The sequence below is a fragment of the Pseudophryne corroboree genome, chromosome 4, assembly GCF_028390025.1.
Source record: "Pseudophryne corroboree isolate aPseCor3 chromosome 4, aPseCor3.hap2, whole genome shotgun sequence".
NCBI lineage: Eukaryota > Metazoa > Chordata > Amphibia > Anura > Myobatrachidae > Pseudophryne > Pseudophryne corroboree.
In genome coordinates, this window is record NC_086447.1 from 506,300,610 (window position 1) to 506,319,853 (window position 19,244).

Here is a 19,244-nt window from a genome sequence, read left to right on the forward strand (position 1 = left end):
ACTCACCTGTCTTCTGACTTCTGGCTTGAAGAGGGGGGACGGCAAGCTGTGGGAGCGAGCATCCAGGAGAGCCCGGCGTTCATCTCCCCTCAGGAGCTGAAGGCAGCCTGTCAGCAGCAGCAGAGCCCTGAAACTCATTAGAAGTGGGTCTAGACTGCTCTCCCCTCTTTCCCACGAAGCAGGGAGTCTGTAGCCAGCAGATCTCCCCAAAATAAAAAACCTAACATTAAGTCTTTTCAGAGAAACTCTAAGAGCTCCCCCGAGTACCTCCATCTTGCAGGGCACATTTTATAAACTGAGTCTGGGGAGGGATATAGAGGGAGGAGCCAGGTCACGCCCCCTTTGAAAGTCTTAAAGTGCCCATGTCTCCTGCGGATCCGTCTATATCCCATGGTTCTTTTGGTGTCCCCAACATCCTCAAGGACATAATAGAAAAAATCCACCTCTTCGGTGTGGAATTATTTCTCTGTGAGGTTGTGGATGTAATACTAAAGAGGATGAGGAATCGGAGGATGAGGATGACATCTTGCCTCTGTAGAGCCAGTTTATGCAAGGAGAGATTATTTGCTTCTTTTTTGGTGGGGGCTCAAACAAACCAATCATTTCGGCCACAATCGTATGGCAGACCCTGTCGCAGAAATGATGGGTTCGTTAAAGTGTGCATGTCCTGTTTATACAACATAAGGGTGGGTGGGAGGGCCCAAGAACAATTCCATCTTGCACATCTTTTCTTTGTCTGCCACGTCATGCCAGGGGTGCTGCCCCATCAGTCTAGGGGTGCTGCCCCACTGCCGTTTAAGTCCAGGGGAGCTGCTGCCTTTCTGCTGTGCAATTTTCCAGGGGTGCTGCCTATCTGCTGTATAAATCCAGAAGTCATGCCGTATAATTCCAGGGGTGCCCTGTCTGAACCCGCTCATCTCTAATAGATATATCTCCCGCGTGCACTGTGTACCCAGCATTAGAGAGAGATTCTTCTCAATTATTTCACGTTAGGGACTCAAATGAATGGCTCCAATTAGTCAACCTTAATTTTGATTTATTATTAATGTTCCACATTTCGGGATTATTTACAAGATACACATTTGTTGTACAGGGTTCTTTTCCTTTATTTTGTAAATTTTTCTCCTTAATAATTGCACAATATAAGGGCTGCGTAGGGTTATCGCAAGACCTCGCGGTGTTAGAAATACAGAGGTTCAGTGATCTTGCATTGCATCAGCTTTCCATAGTACTGCAGCACTAGATGGGTCAGGAGCTCATGTGAGGCACAAACAGTTACTGAATAAGAGCCCAGTATGGAGTCTCATGGTGGCTTACAGTCAGGAAGTTGTCTGGCTTACTCGGCTGAGGCATGCTGGTGGCACAGGTTAGTATTGCTTCCCCCCACAGTCCTATTTGTAGTATGAAATGAGTTTGGACTAGAGTGGTAAGCTCCACTAGGGCAGGGGCTCAATAATAAAAAAATCACTGCACAGTCCTGCTTAGTACTGTACCGAACCCACCCAAACTCAACTTGCCCGATCAGGGGCTGCTGTGGGGGCTCACGAGGGGCTGCTAAAACATATAAGGGGCTGCTTTATTTAAAAATAAAATATGAATAAAATAAACAGGTATGCTCACATGCGTGTAACTGGGACACACAGGTATGCTCACGTGTGTAACTAGGAGATGTGAAAAACAAAAATAAGGCATTTGCCACAAAATATGAAAACAAAAATGCAATTAAAAAAATGGAAAAAAAAGAAACCCATGAGATTTTCAGTCTGTTGAGGGGAAAATATCTAATCTTGATCCTGTGGTATACACCAGTTTATTTGCATACCCGCAAATTCAGGGTACAAATTCTGAGGCTTTGGCCCCTAGTTTTTCAGTTTGTCCAGTAATGTGGTAATTATATACAGTATTTGCTTGGTCAAAGTCCTTTCTGTTCCACACCAATATAGGAGTGGAGGTGAAAGCCTGTGTGATGTTCCCGATTGCGTGTGCCCCTGTAATTTTTAATCACCTTCTTGACACTGTCGTCTTTCTCTTGCCTCTTCTCATAATGTAAAAAGTTATCAAATATGGAGGTAGTATGTTTGTAGCTAGCTATGATTCAGAGAACTTGCAAGCTTTTTTCAGCGGTTGCTGAAATGATGGGGTGGGTTATTAAACTGTGCATGTCCTGTTTAAACAACATAACAAGGACAAGGACAATTCCATCTTGCGCCTCTTTTTTCTTTGCATTATATACTCTTTGGGGCCTAGTTTTTTAAACTGCCATCCTGTCTGCCACTGCAGTGCCACTCCTAGATGAGCCACGTGTTTGTGCAGCCCACTGTCACTTAGCTTAGTCATCCAGCTACCTCAGTGCAACTTTTTGCCCTAAAAACAACATTGTGAGATGTGAGGTGTTCAGAATAGACTGGAAATGAGTGGAAATTAATATTATTGAGGTTAATAATACTGTAGGATCAAAGAAAATATGAAAAACAAAATCTGTGATGCTATCTGTTTTTATGTTTTTTTTCCAAAAAAATTCAAATCCAAAACCAAAACCCGGAAGGGTGGTTTTGGCAAAATCAATCCAGATCCAAAACCAAAACCCGAAAGGGTGGTTTTGGCAAAACCAATCCAGATCCAAAACACGAATGGAGGTCCAGATCCAAAACCAAAACCCGAAAAGTGTCTGGTGCACATCTCTAATTAGAACCAAGCCCAAAGCTAGAATAAATATTCCGGCATCTCTAACTATGGGGGTAATTCTGAGTTGATCGCAGGAGCAAGTTTGTTAGCAATTGGGAAAAACCATGTGCACTGCAGGGGGGCAGATATAACATTTGCAGAGAGAGTTAGATTTGGGTGTGTTATTTTGTTTCTGTGCAGGGTAAATACTGGCTGCTTTATTTTTACACTGCAATTTAGATTTCAGTTTGAATACACCCCACCCAAATCTAACTCTCTCTGCACGTGTTATATTTGTCCCCCCTGCAGTGCTCATGGTTTTGCCCAATTGCTAACAAACTTGCTGCTGCGATCAACTCAGAATTAGGCCCTATAACTGATTACTGACAACATACAGTGTTGTTCTAATTAAAGGCTATAATACCCCAGATCTTATTGCAGAGGGATCCAAAGGCTCCCTGTCATAAACTAGCGCTTGTACATGAATTTGGTCAATTGGGTCTGAACCTGGAAGTAGAGAGATTGTGCAAGCTACAGTATAAGATTATTTTTTAAATCACTAGGAAGGCTCTTTTTGGATAATATGTTCAGCCTTCTTTCTAATGCTAATTAGCCGCGAAAAGGCATTTTCACTTGCCACAATATGCAGCGGCAAGGAATGTTACTTTTCATGACATTTCAAATAGACTCCTAAGAGAGAGGAGATAGATTTATCACATATAAAAAGGATTTCTTTTGATCATTTAGATGAACCTATTGGTTAGTGTTTTACTAACCAATATGGACAAATACAGGTTGAGTATCCCATATCCAAAATGCTTGGGACCAGAAGAATTTTGGATATCGGATTTATCCGTATTTTGGAATAATTACCATAATGAGATCTCATGGGGGTGGGACCCAAGTCTAAGGACAGAATGCATTTATTTCTGCAGCAGGATACACTGGGATTCCACAGGGAATAACATCGGGGTGTAGAGTTGGATCTTGATACGAGGCACCAACAGGCTAAAGCTTTGACTGTTCCCAAGATGCATTGCACCGCCTCCTCTATATCCCCGCCTCCAGGCACTGGAGCTCAGTTTGTAAGTTGGTGCCTGCAGTGCAGGCAGCTAACAGGGAGGGCTGCGTTAGGCATCCCTGAAAAGAGCTTTTCTGAGAAGAAAGAAGACTTCAAGGGCCGCAGCACAGGCACTAGATGCTATATGTCACACTGACATATCGTGCTGCGACTGCATCACCTCCCCCAGCGGCGCTGTATACTCCTGCGCCCTGGTTGCCGGGTACTTACAGCGGAGGCGCTCCGGTCTCATCTGGCGCACATACCGCCGCTGCTCTCCTGGATTGCATGACCGCACTGAGAGGGAGGAGGTAAGAGGGTCCCCCAGAATCGCGATCCGGACGCGGTCCCAGGAGACGGACCGTGCCGCTGGTGTGGACACTGTGGCCGTGCAGTGACCCCACTACTGTATATCCACCAGGGCAGGGAGCACAGGTCAGATTTACTAAAATCCGTTTATTACAGGCTCCATAGTACTCAGTGGTGAAGCCCAGCAGAGGGGCTGACCTGTAGCCCCTCCCTCAGGCGCCATCTATAGCAGATATTCCCGCCCTGGAGCTGCATCTCTCTCTCTCCCTGTCAGCGTTTGGGCACCATTACACAGAGCTGCGCTGATTCTGGGACTCCTGGGCACTGTCTCCTCTGTAAAGTCGCCTGCCTCATCAGCGTTGTGCATTTACAGGACACTTAAGTATTCTACATGTCGTTTAGACAGTGTTAGTTAAGAACAAGTGCATAATTACAGGAATATTTAGTACAAGTATTCTGTGATATACATCCAGTGTTTACTGTGCATTGTTATATCTGTATACATACATAGTATTACTAGTACTAGTCTTATTGTTGTGTGTAATAATTTCTGCATTGTACATGTGACTGTGTGCCTATAGCTGATGTGTGGTTTCCATTCCATGTATCACATCTTGCTATCACTATATTCTGTACCTTGAGGGGGACTAAGTGCGTCAGGGTCCTATATATTACATAGTGTTTCACAGGATATACTGTTTTGTATTTTTCTCTGCGTATTTCAGTCACAATATACTACTTAAATCCTCTGTGTGTTGCATTTGCAGTCACACTCCACAGGTTTTTTTTGTCAGGTACTGTGTCTGGCTATATTGTACTGTTACGCCCTAAGGCTACGTTTCCATATAATGTCTGCTACACAGGGTGGGAGATCCGTGGCTGATCCTGCATCATGCAGTGCTGACACCGCAGATTTATCAGAGGAAAATATTCCAGAAGAGGGTCCAGGTACCAAGGGTTCTGTACCCCTCAGTCAGTCTGCAGCACCGGTGGCACATCAAGACCCACCTTGGGCTGCTTTTTCTAATTTACTGTCTACGCTTGTAACGAGACTTACGCCCCCTGTGGGACCTCCTGTGCCATTACAGCCACATATTGTCTACTCAGTTACAGCAATTAAATCAGTCTTTGGTTAAACAAAACCATAACCCTCGCCCTCCTAAAACCAAGGTGTCATCTAAGCGGGCCATTTCTTCCTCACAATCCACTCATGTTTCGGATACTTCATCCGATAAAGATGGGGTATATACTGACCCATCAGACACTGATGCAGATGCTTCTGATGAGGATTCCACAACGCAGGTTGATGTTCCAGACCTGTTGGAGGCTATCAAACGGATTCTTCAGATTGAGGATGAAACTGATCCTCCAGATACGTCTAAGAAATCTGATAAATTCAAACGTCAGAAGGTTACTAAATTAGTTTTGCCACATTCTGACCATTTGGTTGACATACGTCGGGAATCCTGGGAGCATCCAGGGAAGAAATTATCCCTGTCTAAAAAGATGCTAGCTCGTTATCCCCTCTCTGCAGAGTTAAGTAAGAATTGGGAAACACCACCACCGGTGGACTCACATGTAGCTCATCTTGTGGTGTCTTCTACTCTGCCTGTCACTATCGTCACCTCTCTGAAAGAACCGATGGATAAGAGTGTGGAGGGTGCTTAAAGTCTATTTACACTCTTGCGGGTGCTGTATATAGACCCGCTATAGCTGCTTCTTGGGCTGCAAATGGTATTGAAGCCTCGGTTGAAGCTGTTGAGGGAGAGCTACCTCTGAATTTTTCTGATAATGCCAGACTGTGTCTTTCATATATTACCACAGCCTCTCATTCAGGAGGTGGCCTCTGATGCCAGTGTACTGGCGGCCAAAGCGTCTACTACATCCATTCTGGTTCGCCGAATTCTGTGGTTGCGGTCCTGGTCGGTAGACCTGAACTCTAGGAGGTGATCCCTTTTAAGGTAGATATCCTATTCGGGGAAGAATTGAACAAGATTGTTGCTGATTTAGCATCTGCTAAAACTGCATGTCTACCAAGTACTAATCCTTCGGCTCCGAAGGCTAAGAGTATCACTTTTCGTTCCTTTCGACCTCCAAGTAAAGCAAAGGCTCGCACTTCCAAAATCTCTAAGCCCAGGCCTAAACGTTCTTGGGCTGCCCATCAGCCTGCTTCCAAATCAGACAAGCCTGCTGCATGACGGGGCAGGCCTCCCCCTGGGGGATCCCAGGGTGGAAGGTCGACTTCTGCAGTCCACCCAGGTATGGTTACAGAACACTTCGGATGCCTGGGTGAGGGAAGTCGTCACTCGCCGATACGCCATCTCTTTCAGGACACGTCCCCCTCACAGGTTTTGCTTGACGTTTATCCCTTCGGATCCGTTAAATGCAAAAACTCTACATTTGGTGGTGTAATCCCTCCTGGACACAGGAGTGATAGTGCCGGTGCCTCTGTCTCATTCAATGCTGTTCCTAGTTCCGAAGCCGAATGGATCCTCCCGGCCCATTCTCAACTTAAATCTTTGAACAAATTTGTGAAGGTATCCAAATTCCGTATGGAAACTCTTTGTTCTATTGTTCTGGCTTTGGAGACCCAGGACATACAGGATGCTTACCTACACATACCTATTCCCATATCGCATCAGCAGTATCTGTGGTTTGCTATTGGCAACCAACATTATCAATTACAAGCCTTGCCTTTTGGACTGACTACAGCTCCTCGGATTTCACCAAGGTCATGGCAGTCATGACGGCCATTCTCCGTTGGCAAAGTATTAGGATCCTGCCGTATCTGGATGACTTGCTGATCTGGCGAACTCCCCAGAGGTTCTCACCCGTCATCTGGAACTGACAGTCCAATTCCTACAAGCACACGGGTGGCTCATCAATTGGAAGAAGTCCTCACTGGTCCCTGCTCAGAGCATGGTGCACCTGGGGGCATTACTGGACACACACAACCAACATTTCTTCTCGTCTCCAGAGAAGGTCCTGAATACTTCAGGACAGGATAAGATGCTTCCTTTCTAACCCACGAGTGTCGATACACTCGGCGATGCAAGTACTAGGCCTCATGGAGTACACTCCATTTCATTCTCACACTCTGCAGAAGTTAATCCTTTCCAAGTGGGACGGCCTGCCTCACCGGATCAGATCTCACATGATCTCCTTGACTCTGGAGGTTCGTCTGTCACTGAGCTGGTGGCTACAGGACCAACAATTGAGCTGGGGTAGTCCCTTCTGGATCTCCAACTGGGTCCTCCTAACGACAGATGCCAGTCTGCGGGGTTGGGGTGCGGTGTTGGAGCAACACTTTCTTCAGGGTCGGTGGACCAGGGAGGAATCTCTCCTCCCGATAAATGTTAAGTTGCGGGCAGTGTTCAATGCTCTGAAACTTGCCCTGCCTCTGGTACAGACAGGTCTGTTCAGGCCTGTACAGTCGGACAACGCCACCACGTTGGCGTACATAAATCATCAAGGCGGCATGTGAAGCCGCATGGCAATGATGGAAGTGTCAAAGATTCTTCAATGAGTGGAACGCCATCTGCCAGCCATATCGGCAGTGTTCATTTCGGGGGTCCGCAACTGGGAAGCAGACTTCCTCAGTCATCAGGACGTACACGCCGGAGAGTGGAGCCTTCATCCAGAAGTATTTCAACTACTAGTGGACAAGTGGGGCCTACCAGATGTAGACCTGATGGTGTCTCGACACAATCACAAAGTTCCGGTCCGGAGCAGGAACAAAGGATCCTCAAGCAGCGTTTGTGGACGCACTGGCAATTCCATGGAACTTTCGGCTGCGTACGTGTTCCCTCCGGTGTCACTCCTGCCCAGGGTAATAAGGAAGTTCAAGCAAGAAGGAGGAATACTACTTGTAATCGCTCCAGCGTGGCCCAGATGGCATTGGTTCTCAGACCTGCAGGGTATCTCGATAGAGCATCCTCTTCTGCTTCCACAACGCCCAGACCTCCGCGTTCAGGGACCTTTTGTCTACCAGGATCTGGCCCGACTGGCTTTGACGGCGTGGCTCTTGAAGCTTCACTACTGAGGGCCATGGGATGTTCTGAAGCGGTCATTCAAACTATGTTGAAAGCCCATAAACCAGCTTCGGCTCGGATTTATTATAGGGTCTGGAATTATTTCTTCACCTGGTGTGCGGCTAAGAATTATGATGTATACAAGTTCAGTACTGCCAAGCTTTTGGCTTTTCTGCAACAGGGCCTGGACTTAGGCCTTCGTCTGTCCTCCCTCAAGGTTCATATTTCTGCCTTGTCGGTGTGGTTTCAGAGAAAGATTGCGTCTCTTCCTGATGTTCACACTTTCACTGAGGGTATTTTACGGATTCAACCTCCCTATGTCTCTCCCGTGGCTCCATGTAATTTGTCTGTTGTTCTGAATGCCCTGCAAGAGTCTCCATTTGAGCCTCTTGAGTCTATGGACCTTAAATGGCTTACGCTTAAGGTCTTATTTTTGCTGGCTATTGCCTCTGCTCAACGGGTTTCAGACTTTGGTGTTTTATCATGTCGGTCACCCTTTCTGATTTTTCACCGTGACCGTGCGGTTTTTAGAACTCACCCTGGTTATCTACCTAAGGTGGTGTCTTCTTTCCCCCTTAACCAAGAGATTGTGGTTCCGGCCTTTATCTCTCCTGGTTTGTCCTCCAAAGAGCGGTCTTTGGATGTGGTACCAGCTCTCCGTATCTATGTGAAGAGAACCGCCTCCCTTAGGAGATCTGATTCTCTTTGTCCTTTTTTGTTTTCACAAACATGGCTGGCCAGCGAATAAGCAAGCCTTGGCTAGATGGATTAGAATGGTGATTGCACAAGCTTTTGCGCAGACTGGACTTCCAGCTCCTGCTGCTATTAAGGCCCATTCTACTCGGTCTGTTGGACCTTCTAAGGCGGCCCGCCGTGGCGCGTCCCTAGAACAATTGTGCAAGGCGGCTACGTGGTCCTCAGGGAACACGTTCATTAGGTTCTATGCCTTTGATACTTCCGCCTCCCAGGATGCCTCCTTTGGATGCCTGGTTCTTGTGCCCGCTACAGTGCGTCCCCTCCCATGAGGAACTGCTTTAGGACATCCCCGATGTTATTCCCTGTGGAATCCCAGTGTACCCCGCTGCAGAAAAGGAGATTTATGGTAAGACTTACCATGGTTAAATCTCTTTCTGTGAGGTACACTGGATTCCACAGGGCGCCCACCCTGATGCACTTAGCTCATTTGGTTTGTATAGCATTAGCCGCTGGTAACTTCTCCTGTCGTGAGAATGTGGTTCTATGTGGCTAACATCTACCGTCACTTTTACCTGCTACTGCATTGGAGTGGTTAACAAAACTGAGCTCCAGTGCCTGGAGGCAGTGATATAGAGGAGGCGGTGCAATGCATCTTGGAACAGTAAAACTTTAGCCTGTTGGTGCCTCAGATCAAGATCCAACTCTACACCCCAATGTTATTCCCTGTGGAATCCACTGTACCTCGCATAGAGATTTAACCATGGTAAGTCTTACCATAAATCTCCTTTTTTCATATACACCTTATACATACAGCCTGCAAGTAATTTTCGCCAATATTTTTAACAACTTTGTGCATTAAATAAGGTTTGTGTACATTTAGCCATCAGAAAGGGTTGGGGTCGTGTGACCGGCGGCCGGGAGACCGCAGGTCACCATACCGACCCCAGTATCCCGGCTTTTGGATGTCTGGGGGGGGTGGGGGGAAGCCTGCGCAACGAAGCACCTTGCGTGCTCAGTGGCTCGCTGCACTTGCCACAGATTTTATTCCCACTCTATGGGTGTTGTGGACACCCACTAGTGGGAATAGTCCCTGTTGGTCAGCATGCCGACCGGTGGGCTATTCAGCGTTCGGGATTCCGGCGTCGGTATTGTGACTGGTGGTTTCCCGACGGCCGGTCACATAACCGCATCCCATTAGAAAACAAAAGTTTCACTATCTTAGTCTCACTCAAAAAATTCCGTATTTCGGAATATTTGGATATGGGATACTCAACCTGTACTGTAGGTTCATCTAAATGTTCAAAAGAAATCCTTTATGCTATAATTTCCTAAATGGTTACAAATCATCTTTCCCATCTTTCTACCTACTATTTCCCTATGATTTACTTTTTTATTTTTTTCTGGTTATTTGAATACAGAAGGTTCATTACATTACAATACTGGTTGTAGCTAGTGATCATTTCACAGAATAAATATTCAGATGCATTGTAAAGATGATAGGATACCTTTTCCTGACATATATCGGTCAAAGAATTCTTCCCAAGTAATTGTTATGTGTTTTAAGTTGACCAAAAGTTTGAAGAAGTGATAATATGACACCACTACATCTTTCGGATTTCTGGATACATAAATAACCTAAAGAAGAAAACAAAATGTCATACAGATATTTCATTTTTTTTTTTTAAACAAATGTGTAAATTGTATAATTTAGTCTTCCTATGGAGATCCTGACCTTGGCACTCTTCCATTGCCGCACCCTTTACTGCTCCCAAATGGATGTAGACTGTCAATCTACTGACGTTCAATGAACATTGGTACTTCGCGACATGAGCCGCAGATCATTCAGGATCTGAATTAGGCACTATGTCAGTGGTTCCCAATCTGGGTGCTGTGGCACCCTGGGGTGCATCAGGGTACTTTCAGCGATGCCCTTGGTTGGTAGTCTTGGACCAATTAAACTTATGTATGGTCAATGTAAAAGGCAAAACCAGCTTCCAATGGCTTCCAATCATAAAATATGTGGACAAACAGATGCAAATCTTGTCCCTCGCCATATAACTTAACACAAGGATGACATATACGCAAAATAGGATTTTAATGCCTACCGGTAAATCCTTTTCTCGTAGTCCATAAGGGATATTGGGGAGAGATTAGTATGATGGGGTATAGACAGGTCCAAAGGAGCCAGTGCACTTTAAATTTCTTCAACTAAGTGTACTGTCTCCTCCCCTCTATGCCCCCTCCCACAGGCAGTATAGGTAAACAGTGCCTGAAGGTGAAAATACATACTTGAGAGAAGGAACATAACAACAATAAGTGTGGTGAGATTTACACACCAGCACACCATAACAAAACCGGGCCAGCAACGGCTGGCAACAGAAAAAGCAACAGCTGAACAGGTAACACATAACAGAGAACCTGCAGAAAGTCACAGCACAGAGGCAGACACCCAATATCCCTTATGGACTACGACAAAAGGATTTACCGGTAGGTATTAAAACCCTATTATCTCTAGCATCCATAAGGGATATTGGGGACAGATTAGTATGATGGTGATGTCCCAAAGCTTCCAGAACGTGCGGGAACATGCAGAGACATCTGCAGCACCGCCTGCCCAAACTGGGTATCCTCTAGGATGTTCCGCTCAACTTCCATGCCGTCAAACAAAGCCGCCGTAAGTCCGGGTAGACGAGCGGTCCTTGCTGAAGAAGATCCATTCTTAGTGGCAGAGGCCAAGGGTCTTCTATGGACATGTCCAGAAGAGCCGCGTACCATGCTCTCCAGGGCCAATCCGGTGCAATCAAGACTGCTTATACTCTGTGATGTCTGATCCGCTTGAGCACCCTTGGGATCAACGGAATTGGAGGAAATAGGTAGACCAGCTGGTAAGGCCAAGGCGATGTCAGCGCATCCACTGCGCTCGCCTGAGGGTCTCTGGTTCACGAGCAGTAGCAGCGAAGCTTCTTGTTGAGGCGAGATGCCATCATGTCGATCTGTGGGCATCCCCACCTGTCGACGATCTGTTGAAACACCTGAGGGTGTAATCCTCACTCCCCCGGGTGGAGATTGTGGCGACTCAGGAAGTCCACTTCCCAGTTGTCCACTCCAGGAATTAAAACTGCTCTTGCATTTCTTTCCGCCCAGAGAAGTATTTTGGACACTTCTCACATACAGGCCTTGCTTTTTGTCCCTCCTTGTTGATTGATGTACACCACTGCCGTGGTGTTGTCCGACTGAACCTGGAGAACCTGGCGAACCGTAGATAGGCCTGATGAGGAGGCCAAATTGGGATATGGATGTAAGCATCCTTGATATCCAGGGACACTAGGATCACCGCTCTCAAAGACTCCATCTGAATTTGAAAACCTTCAGGTAAGGATTCAAGGACTTCCGATTCAAAATGGGTCCTGAAATGTAACCCTGAGAGATAAGGTTCCTTACCCAGGCATCTTGGCAGGAACCATCCAAGATGTGGCTGTAGTGATGTAACCGAGCTCCCACCACGAGATCTCCTAGGGGTGGTTGGGCACCGTCATGCCGAAGTCTTTGTGGAAGCTGAACTGGTGCTCTGTTCTTGAGAACCGTCAATGGCTGGATTCTTAGGCTTACCTCTGGAGCCTCTAGCTGCGTTGGAGGCACCCCTGGCTCTAGATCGAAATCTGGAGGACCGAAAGGACTGAGTAGGCGGTCCCCGGGTAGGCACGTCTAGCAGGCAGAGCCCCTGAAGAGAGAAATGTGGATTTCCCTGCAGTAGCTTCGGAGATCCATGTGTCCAACTCACCTCTGAAGAGCCATTCCCCTGCGGAGGAAAGAGATTCCACATTGCGTTTGGAGTCAGCGTCTGCAATCCACTGACGCAACCATATGGCTTTGCGTGCAGACACAGCCATAGCAGTGGTCCTACCATTAATATTGCCAATCTTATTAAGGGAGTTACAGAGGACTCTTGCCGTGTCCTGAATGTGTTTTAGGAAAGTTACAGTAGTAACTAAGGTCACACCACCTGAAAGACCCTCCTGAATTTGAGTAGCCCACGTATAAATTGCATGTGTCATCCAGCAACCAGCAATGAGCGGTCTTTGAGCTACACCTGCAGCAGTGTAGATAGATTTCAGAGTGGTCTCAATTTTACTATCTCCCGGGTCCTTTACCATAAAGAAGACCGGAGCTGGGAGCACCACCTTCTTAGTGAGGCGAGAGACTGAGACGTCTAATGCTGGAGATTCTTCAAAGGTACAAGGTAAAATGGTAAAAAGGTAAAAAAAGGTAAAAACTTAGCTTTTTCAAAATAGGCAAGGGGGTCACTACAGGGAACCCAACGCGTTTCGTCACATCAGACTTCTTCAAAGGGTAGGGACAGAGTGAGACAGCATGCCTATTTATAGCCCTAGCAGTCAATGCTGTGGGTGTGTGATGACATCATAGATCATGTGACCAATAAAAAATCATACAAAGGTGTTTTAACATAAGGAAATACAGGACATTCCATTACAGTCTGGCCCCAGGTAGTATGGGTCAAAGTAGCCATTAAGTGGTGGAAAACGAGTGTTTATAGATAGTAGAATTGTTCAGAGAGGCTTTAGAAGAGTAAATTGTGGCACTTCCGCCACACTTCCGGTGACGGAGGTGGCGCGTCATGTGACCTCGGATACTCCCGCCCCACTTCCGGTTTGTTTGTGCGCATGCGCCGGCGGCGATTCATGTGCACTGCGCGTGTGTGCAACGTCCAGGGTGGCAGCAGGCGTGATTCTTGTCTCAGAAGAGATGCATGTCCATTATGTCAGATACCGCAGCGTCCATTTTGTGGGGGTTGAGTTCCATATGGAATGCCTGGGTAGCGGCGGCTATTTTTCAGGAGTCTAAGGAGACTCAATGGTTGTGATTTTGCAGTGTCCATGGTAACATGTAAATAAATAAAACAGACAGAAAAAAATGTGAAATCTATGTCGTGGTCTTTAATACATGTGATATTTTGTTAATTTTCAATAAACGGACGGCCACAGTAGTGCAATGCTCTACAATATGTGACATATGCAACATGCTATTTAGTGAAATGCTTAATGAAATTAGATATGGTGAAGAGATGATTAGACGTGCAGAGTGTAGTGAGGAGAGACATTTGACATTTGATGTGGAGAGTGAACCCAGTGCATAATGGGATTACAAATATTTTAATGTTTTTTTAGAATTTACTAGCAGGAGTTAGAGGAGTGTGTCCTCCATACATAATATGATGGAATAATGCAATGATAATAAATATATAAACAGATAAATAAAAAAGAATATATAAAAAAAAAATATATATATATATATATATATATATAAAATATTTATAATTTAAAGTGGCAAGTGCATATATATAGAACAGTGACACTGTCTGTAAACTGTGCACCAATAGCAGCTCTCCCCCTCTACACCTGGTACCAGTGATCCTGTGAACGTGTGGAGGAGCTGTATGAGGCTGCTGCTGCTTATGCAGAGGAAGGCGCCAAAATGTAGATGAGCCCGCTCCGATGTAGCTCCGCCCCCAGTAATGGTGCCGGAGCTACTAATAATAAGAATTTACTTACCGATAATTCTATTTCTCGTAGTCCGCAGTGGATGCTGGGGACTCCGTCAGGACCATGGGGATTAGCGGCTCCGCAGGAGACAGAGCACAAAAGTAAAAGCTTTAGGATCAGGTGGTGTGCACTGGCTCCTCCCCCTATGACCCTCCTCCAAGCCTCAGTTAGGATACTGTGCCCGGACGAGCGTACACAATAAGGAAGGATTTTGAATCCCGGGTAAGACTCATACCAGCCACACCAATCACACTGTACAACCTGTGATCTGAACCCAGGTAATAGCATGATAACAGCGGAGCCTCTGACAAGATGGCTCACAACAATAATAACCCGATTTTTGTAACAATAACTATGTACAAGTATTGCAGACAATCCGCACTTGGGATGGGCGCCCAGCATCCACTACGGACTACGAGAAATAGAATTATCGGTAAGTAAATTCTTATTTTCTCTGACGTCCTAAGTGGATGCTGGGGACTCCGTCAGGACCATGGGGATTATACCAAAGCTCCCAAACGGGCGGGAGAGTGCGGATGACTCTGCAGCACCGAATGAGAGAACTCCAGGTCCTCCTCAGTCAGGGTGTGCCCCTGACCAAGTATCAGCTCGGCAAAGTTGTAAAGCCGAGACCCCTCGGGCAGCCGCCCAAGATGAGCCCACCTTCCTTGTGGAATGGGCATTTACATATTTTGGCTGTGGCAGGCCTGCCACAGAATGTGCAAGCTGAATTGTACTACACATCCAACTAGCAATCGACTGCTTAGAAGCAAGAGCACCCAGTTTGTTGGGTGCATACAGGATAACAGCAAGTCAGTCTTCCTGACTCCAGCCGTCCTGGAAACTATATTTTCAGGGCCCTGACAACATCTAGCAACTTGGAGTCCTCCAGGTCCCTAGTAGCCGCAGGTACCACAATAAGCTGGTTCGGGTGAAACACTGACACCACCTTAGGGAGAAACTGGGGATGAGTCCGCAGCTCTGCCCTGTCCGAATGGACAATCAGATATGGGCTTTTTGAGACAAACGCCGCCAATTCTGACACTCGCCTGGCCGAGGCCAGGGCCAACAGCATGGTCACTTTCCCTGTGAGATATTTCAAATCCACAGATTTGAGCGGTTTAAACCAATGTGATTTTAGGAATCCCAGAACTACGTTGAGATCCCACAGTGCCACTGGAGGCACAAAAGGGGGTTGTATATGCAGTACTCCCTTGACAAACTTCTGGACTTCAGGAACTGAAGCCAATTCTTTCTGGAAGAAAATCGACAGGGCCGAAATTTGAACCTTAATGGACCCCAATTTGAGGCCCATAGACACTCCTGTTTGCAGGAAATGCAGGAAACGACCGAGTTGAAATTTCTTCATGGGGCCTTCCTGGCCTCACACCACGCAACATATTTTCGCCACATGTGGTGATAATGTTGTGCGGTCACCTCCTTCCTGGCTTTGACCAGGGTAGGAATGACCTCTTCAGGAATGCCTTTTTTCCCTTAGGATCCGGCGTTCAACCGCCATGCCGTCAAACGCAGCCGCGGTAAGTCTTGGAACAGACATGGTATTTGCTGAAGCAAGTCCCTTCTTAGCGGCAGAGGCCATGAGTCCTCTGTGAGCATCTCTTGAAGTTCCGGGTACCAAGTCCTTCTTGGCCAATCCGGAGCCACGAGTATAGTTTTACTCCTCTACGTCTTATAATTCTCAATACCTTGGGTATGAGAAGCAGAGGAGGGAAGACATACACCGACTGGTACACCCACGGTGTTACCAGAACGTCCACAGCTATTGCCTGAGGGTCTTTTGACCTGGCGCAATACTTGTCCAGTTTTTTGTTCAGGCGGGACGCCATCATGTCCACCTTTGGTCTTTTCCAACGGTTCACAATCATGTGGAAGACTTCCCGATGAAGTCCCCACTCTCCCGGGTGGAGGTTGTGCCTGCTGAGGAAGTCTGCTTCCCAGTTGTCCACTCCCGGAATGAACACTGCTGACAGTGCTATCACATGATTTTCCGCCCAGCGAAAAATCCTTGCAGTTTCTGCCATTGCCCTCCTGCTTCTTGTGCCGCCCTGTCTGTTTACGTGGGCGACTGCCGTGATGTTGTCCCACTGGATCAATACCGGCTGACCTTGAAGCAGAGGTCTTGCTAAGCTTAGAGCATTGTAAATTGCCCTTAGCTCCAGTATATTTATGTGGAGAAAAATCTCCAGACTTGATCACACTCCCTGGAAATTTTTTCCCTGTGTGACTGCTGCCCAGCCTCTCAGGCTGGCCTCCGTGGTCACCAGCATCCAATCCTGAATGCCGAATCTGCGGCCCTCTAGAAGATGAGCACTCTGTAACCACCACAGGAGAGACACCCTTGTCCTTGGAGATAGGGTTATCCGCTGATGCATCTGAAAATGCGATCCGGACCATTTGTCCAGCAGATCCCACTGAAAAGTTCTTGCGTGGAATCTGCCGAATGGAATCGCTTCGTAATAAGCCACCATTTTTCCCAGGACTCTTGTGCAATGATGCACTGACACTTTTCCTGGTTTTAGGAGGTTCCTGACTAGCTCGGATAACTAATACAAAAGGGATTTTTCCCACGCACTCTGCTGGCTGTTAGTAAGAAGAACTATATACTATGTAATAATAGGAAATTTAGAGCTCTTCGTTACATATGTTTTGCAAAAGATATGATAAGCCTCCAGGCCACTTCACGGCTGCTCTATTACTGGAGGTCCCTAACTAAGCATAGGTCCAGGGCTTGGTCCCCACAAAGTCGGCTCAGGCCCGACCACCCCAGGGCAGCACACCATTGAAATACTAAAGTGTTAATATGTGTTAAGAAAGAAGCAGAAGCTATGGGTTAGAAAGTGCTACAAAAATAAGGGTGTTAATAAAATACTCAAAAGAGTAATATTAGTGAAAAAATAGGAGTGTTACATAAGTGCTAAATAAATAATATGGCATGCTACCCCAAGGTGGCCCAGCCCCACCAGACCAGGGGGGTAACACTCCCCAAACCCATACACAGCATAATAATAATAACATCCACTATGGGTCATACAATTGCTTAATGTATGGCCACATGATAATGGCACATACAGAACATATCCAGATTGAGAGCTAGTTTACCTGGAGGCACCCCTGTATCCTCCAAATGGCACCACAGGACCCAGCATGCCCTCCTAATGCTGGCTCCATCTATGCCTCTCTGAACTGCAATAAATAGTGGAAAACTGCTCTAATCAAGCTGGTAACAATCCCCAGGTGCTGCGGGAGGGGGTTACTCTAGACAAGAAATACAAAAGGGATTTTTCCCACGCACTCTGCTGGCTGTTAGTAAGAAGAACTATATACTATGTAATAATAGGAAATTTAGAGCTCTTCGTTACATATGTTTTGCAAAAGATATGATAAGCCTCCAGGCCACTTCACGGCTGCTCTATTACTGGAGGTCCCTAACTAAGCATAGGTCCAGGGCTTGGTCCCCACAAAGTCGGCTCAGGCCCGACCACCCCAGGGCAGCACACCATTGAAATACTAAAGTGTTAATATGTGTTAAGAAAGAAGCAGAAGCTATGGGTTAGAAAGTGCTACAAAAATAAGGGTGTTAATAAAATACTCAAAAGAGTAATATTAGTGAAAAAATAGGAGTGTTACATAAGTGCTAAATAAATAATATGGCATGCTACCCCAAGGTGGCCCAGCCCCACCAGACCAGGGGGGTAACACTCCCCAAACCCATACACAGCATAATAATAATAACATCCACTATGGGTCATACAATTGCTTAATGTATGGCCACATGATAATGGCACATACAGAACATATCCAGATTGAGAGCTAGTTTACCTGGAGGCACCCCTGTATCCTCCAAATGGCACCACAGGACCCAGCATGCCCTCCTAATGCTGGCTCCATCTATGCCTCTCTGAACTGCAATAAATAGTGGAAAACTGCTCTAATCAAGCTGGTAACAATCCCCAGGTGCTGCGGGAGGGGGTTACTCTAGACAAGAAATACAAAAGGGATTTTTCCCACGCACTCTGCTGGCTGTTAGTAAGAAGAACTATATACTATGTAATAATAGGAAATTTAGAGCTCTTCGTTACATATGTTTTGCAAAAGATATGATAAGCCTCCAGGCCACTTCACGGCTGCTCTATTACTGGAGGTCCCTAACTAAGCATAGGTCCAGGGCTTGGTCCCCACAAAGTCGGCTCAGGCCCGACCACCCCAGGGCAGCACACCATTGAAATACTAAAGTGTTAATATGTGTTAAGAAAGAAGCAGAAGCTATGGGTTAGAAAGTGCTACAAAAATAAGGGTGTTAATAAAATACTCAAAAGAGTAATATTAGTGAAAAAATAGGAGTGTTACATAAGTGCTAAATAAATAATATGGCATGCTACCCCAAGGTGGCCCAGCCCCACCAGACCAGGGGGGTAACACTCCCCAAACCCATACACAGCATAATAATAATAACATCCACTATGGGTCATACAATTGCTTAATGTATGGCCACATGATAATGGCACATACAGAACATATCCAGATTGAGAGCTAGTTTACCTGGAGGCACCCCTGTATCCTCCAAATGGCACCACAGGACCCAGCATGCCCTCCTAATGCTGGCTCCATCTATGCCTCTCTGAACTGCAATAAATAGTGGAAAACTGCTCTAATCAAGCTGGTAACAATCCCCAGGTGCTGCGGGAGGGGGTTACTCTAGACAAGAAATACAAAAGGGATTTTTCCCACGCACTCTGCTGGCTGTTAGTAAGAAGAACTATATACTATGTAATAATAGGAAATTTAGAGCTCTTCGTTACATATGTTTTGCAAAAGATATGATAAGCCTCCAGGCCACTTCACGGCTGCTCTATTACTGGAGGTCCCTAACTAAGCATAGGTCCAGGGCTTGGTCCCCACAAA

General features: G+C 46.3%; 1 protein-coding gene across 1 annotated transcript in view; it reads right to left on the bottom strand.

Moving 5' to 3' along the window:
- Nucleotides 1-19,244, bottom strand: part of LOC134909865 (amine sulfotransferase-like) — a 211,438-nt gene that overhangs the window by 87,529 nt on the left and 104,665 nt on the right. Inside the window, exon 4 of the mRNA XM_063917192.1 lies at nucleotides 10,266-10,395. Within this exon, the coding sequence (XP_063773262.1) occupies nucleotides 10,266-10,395 (130 nt within the window). The remainder of the gene's footprint in view (nucleotides 1-10,265; nucleotides 10,396-19,244) is intronic.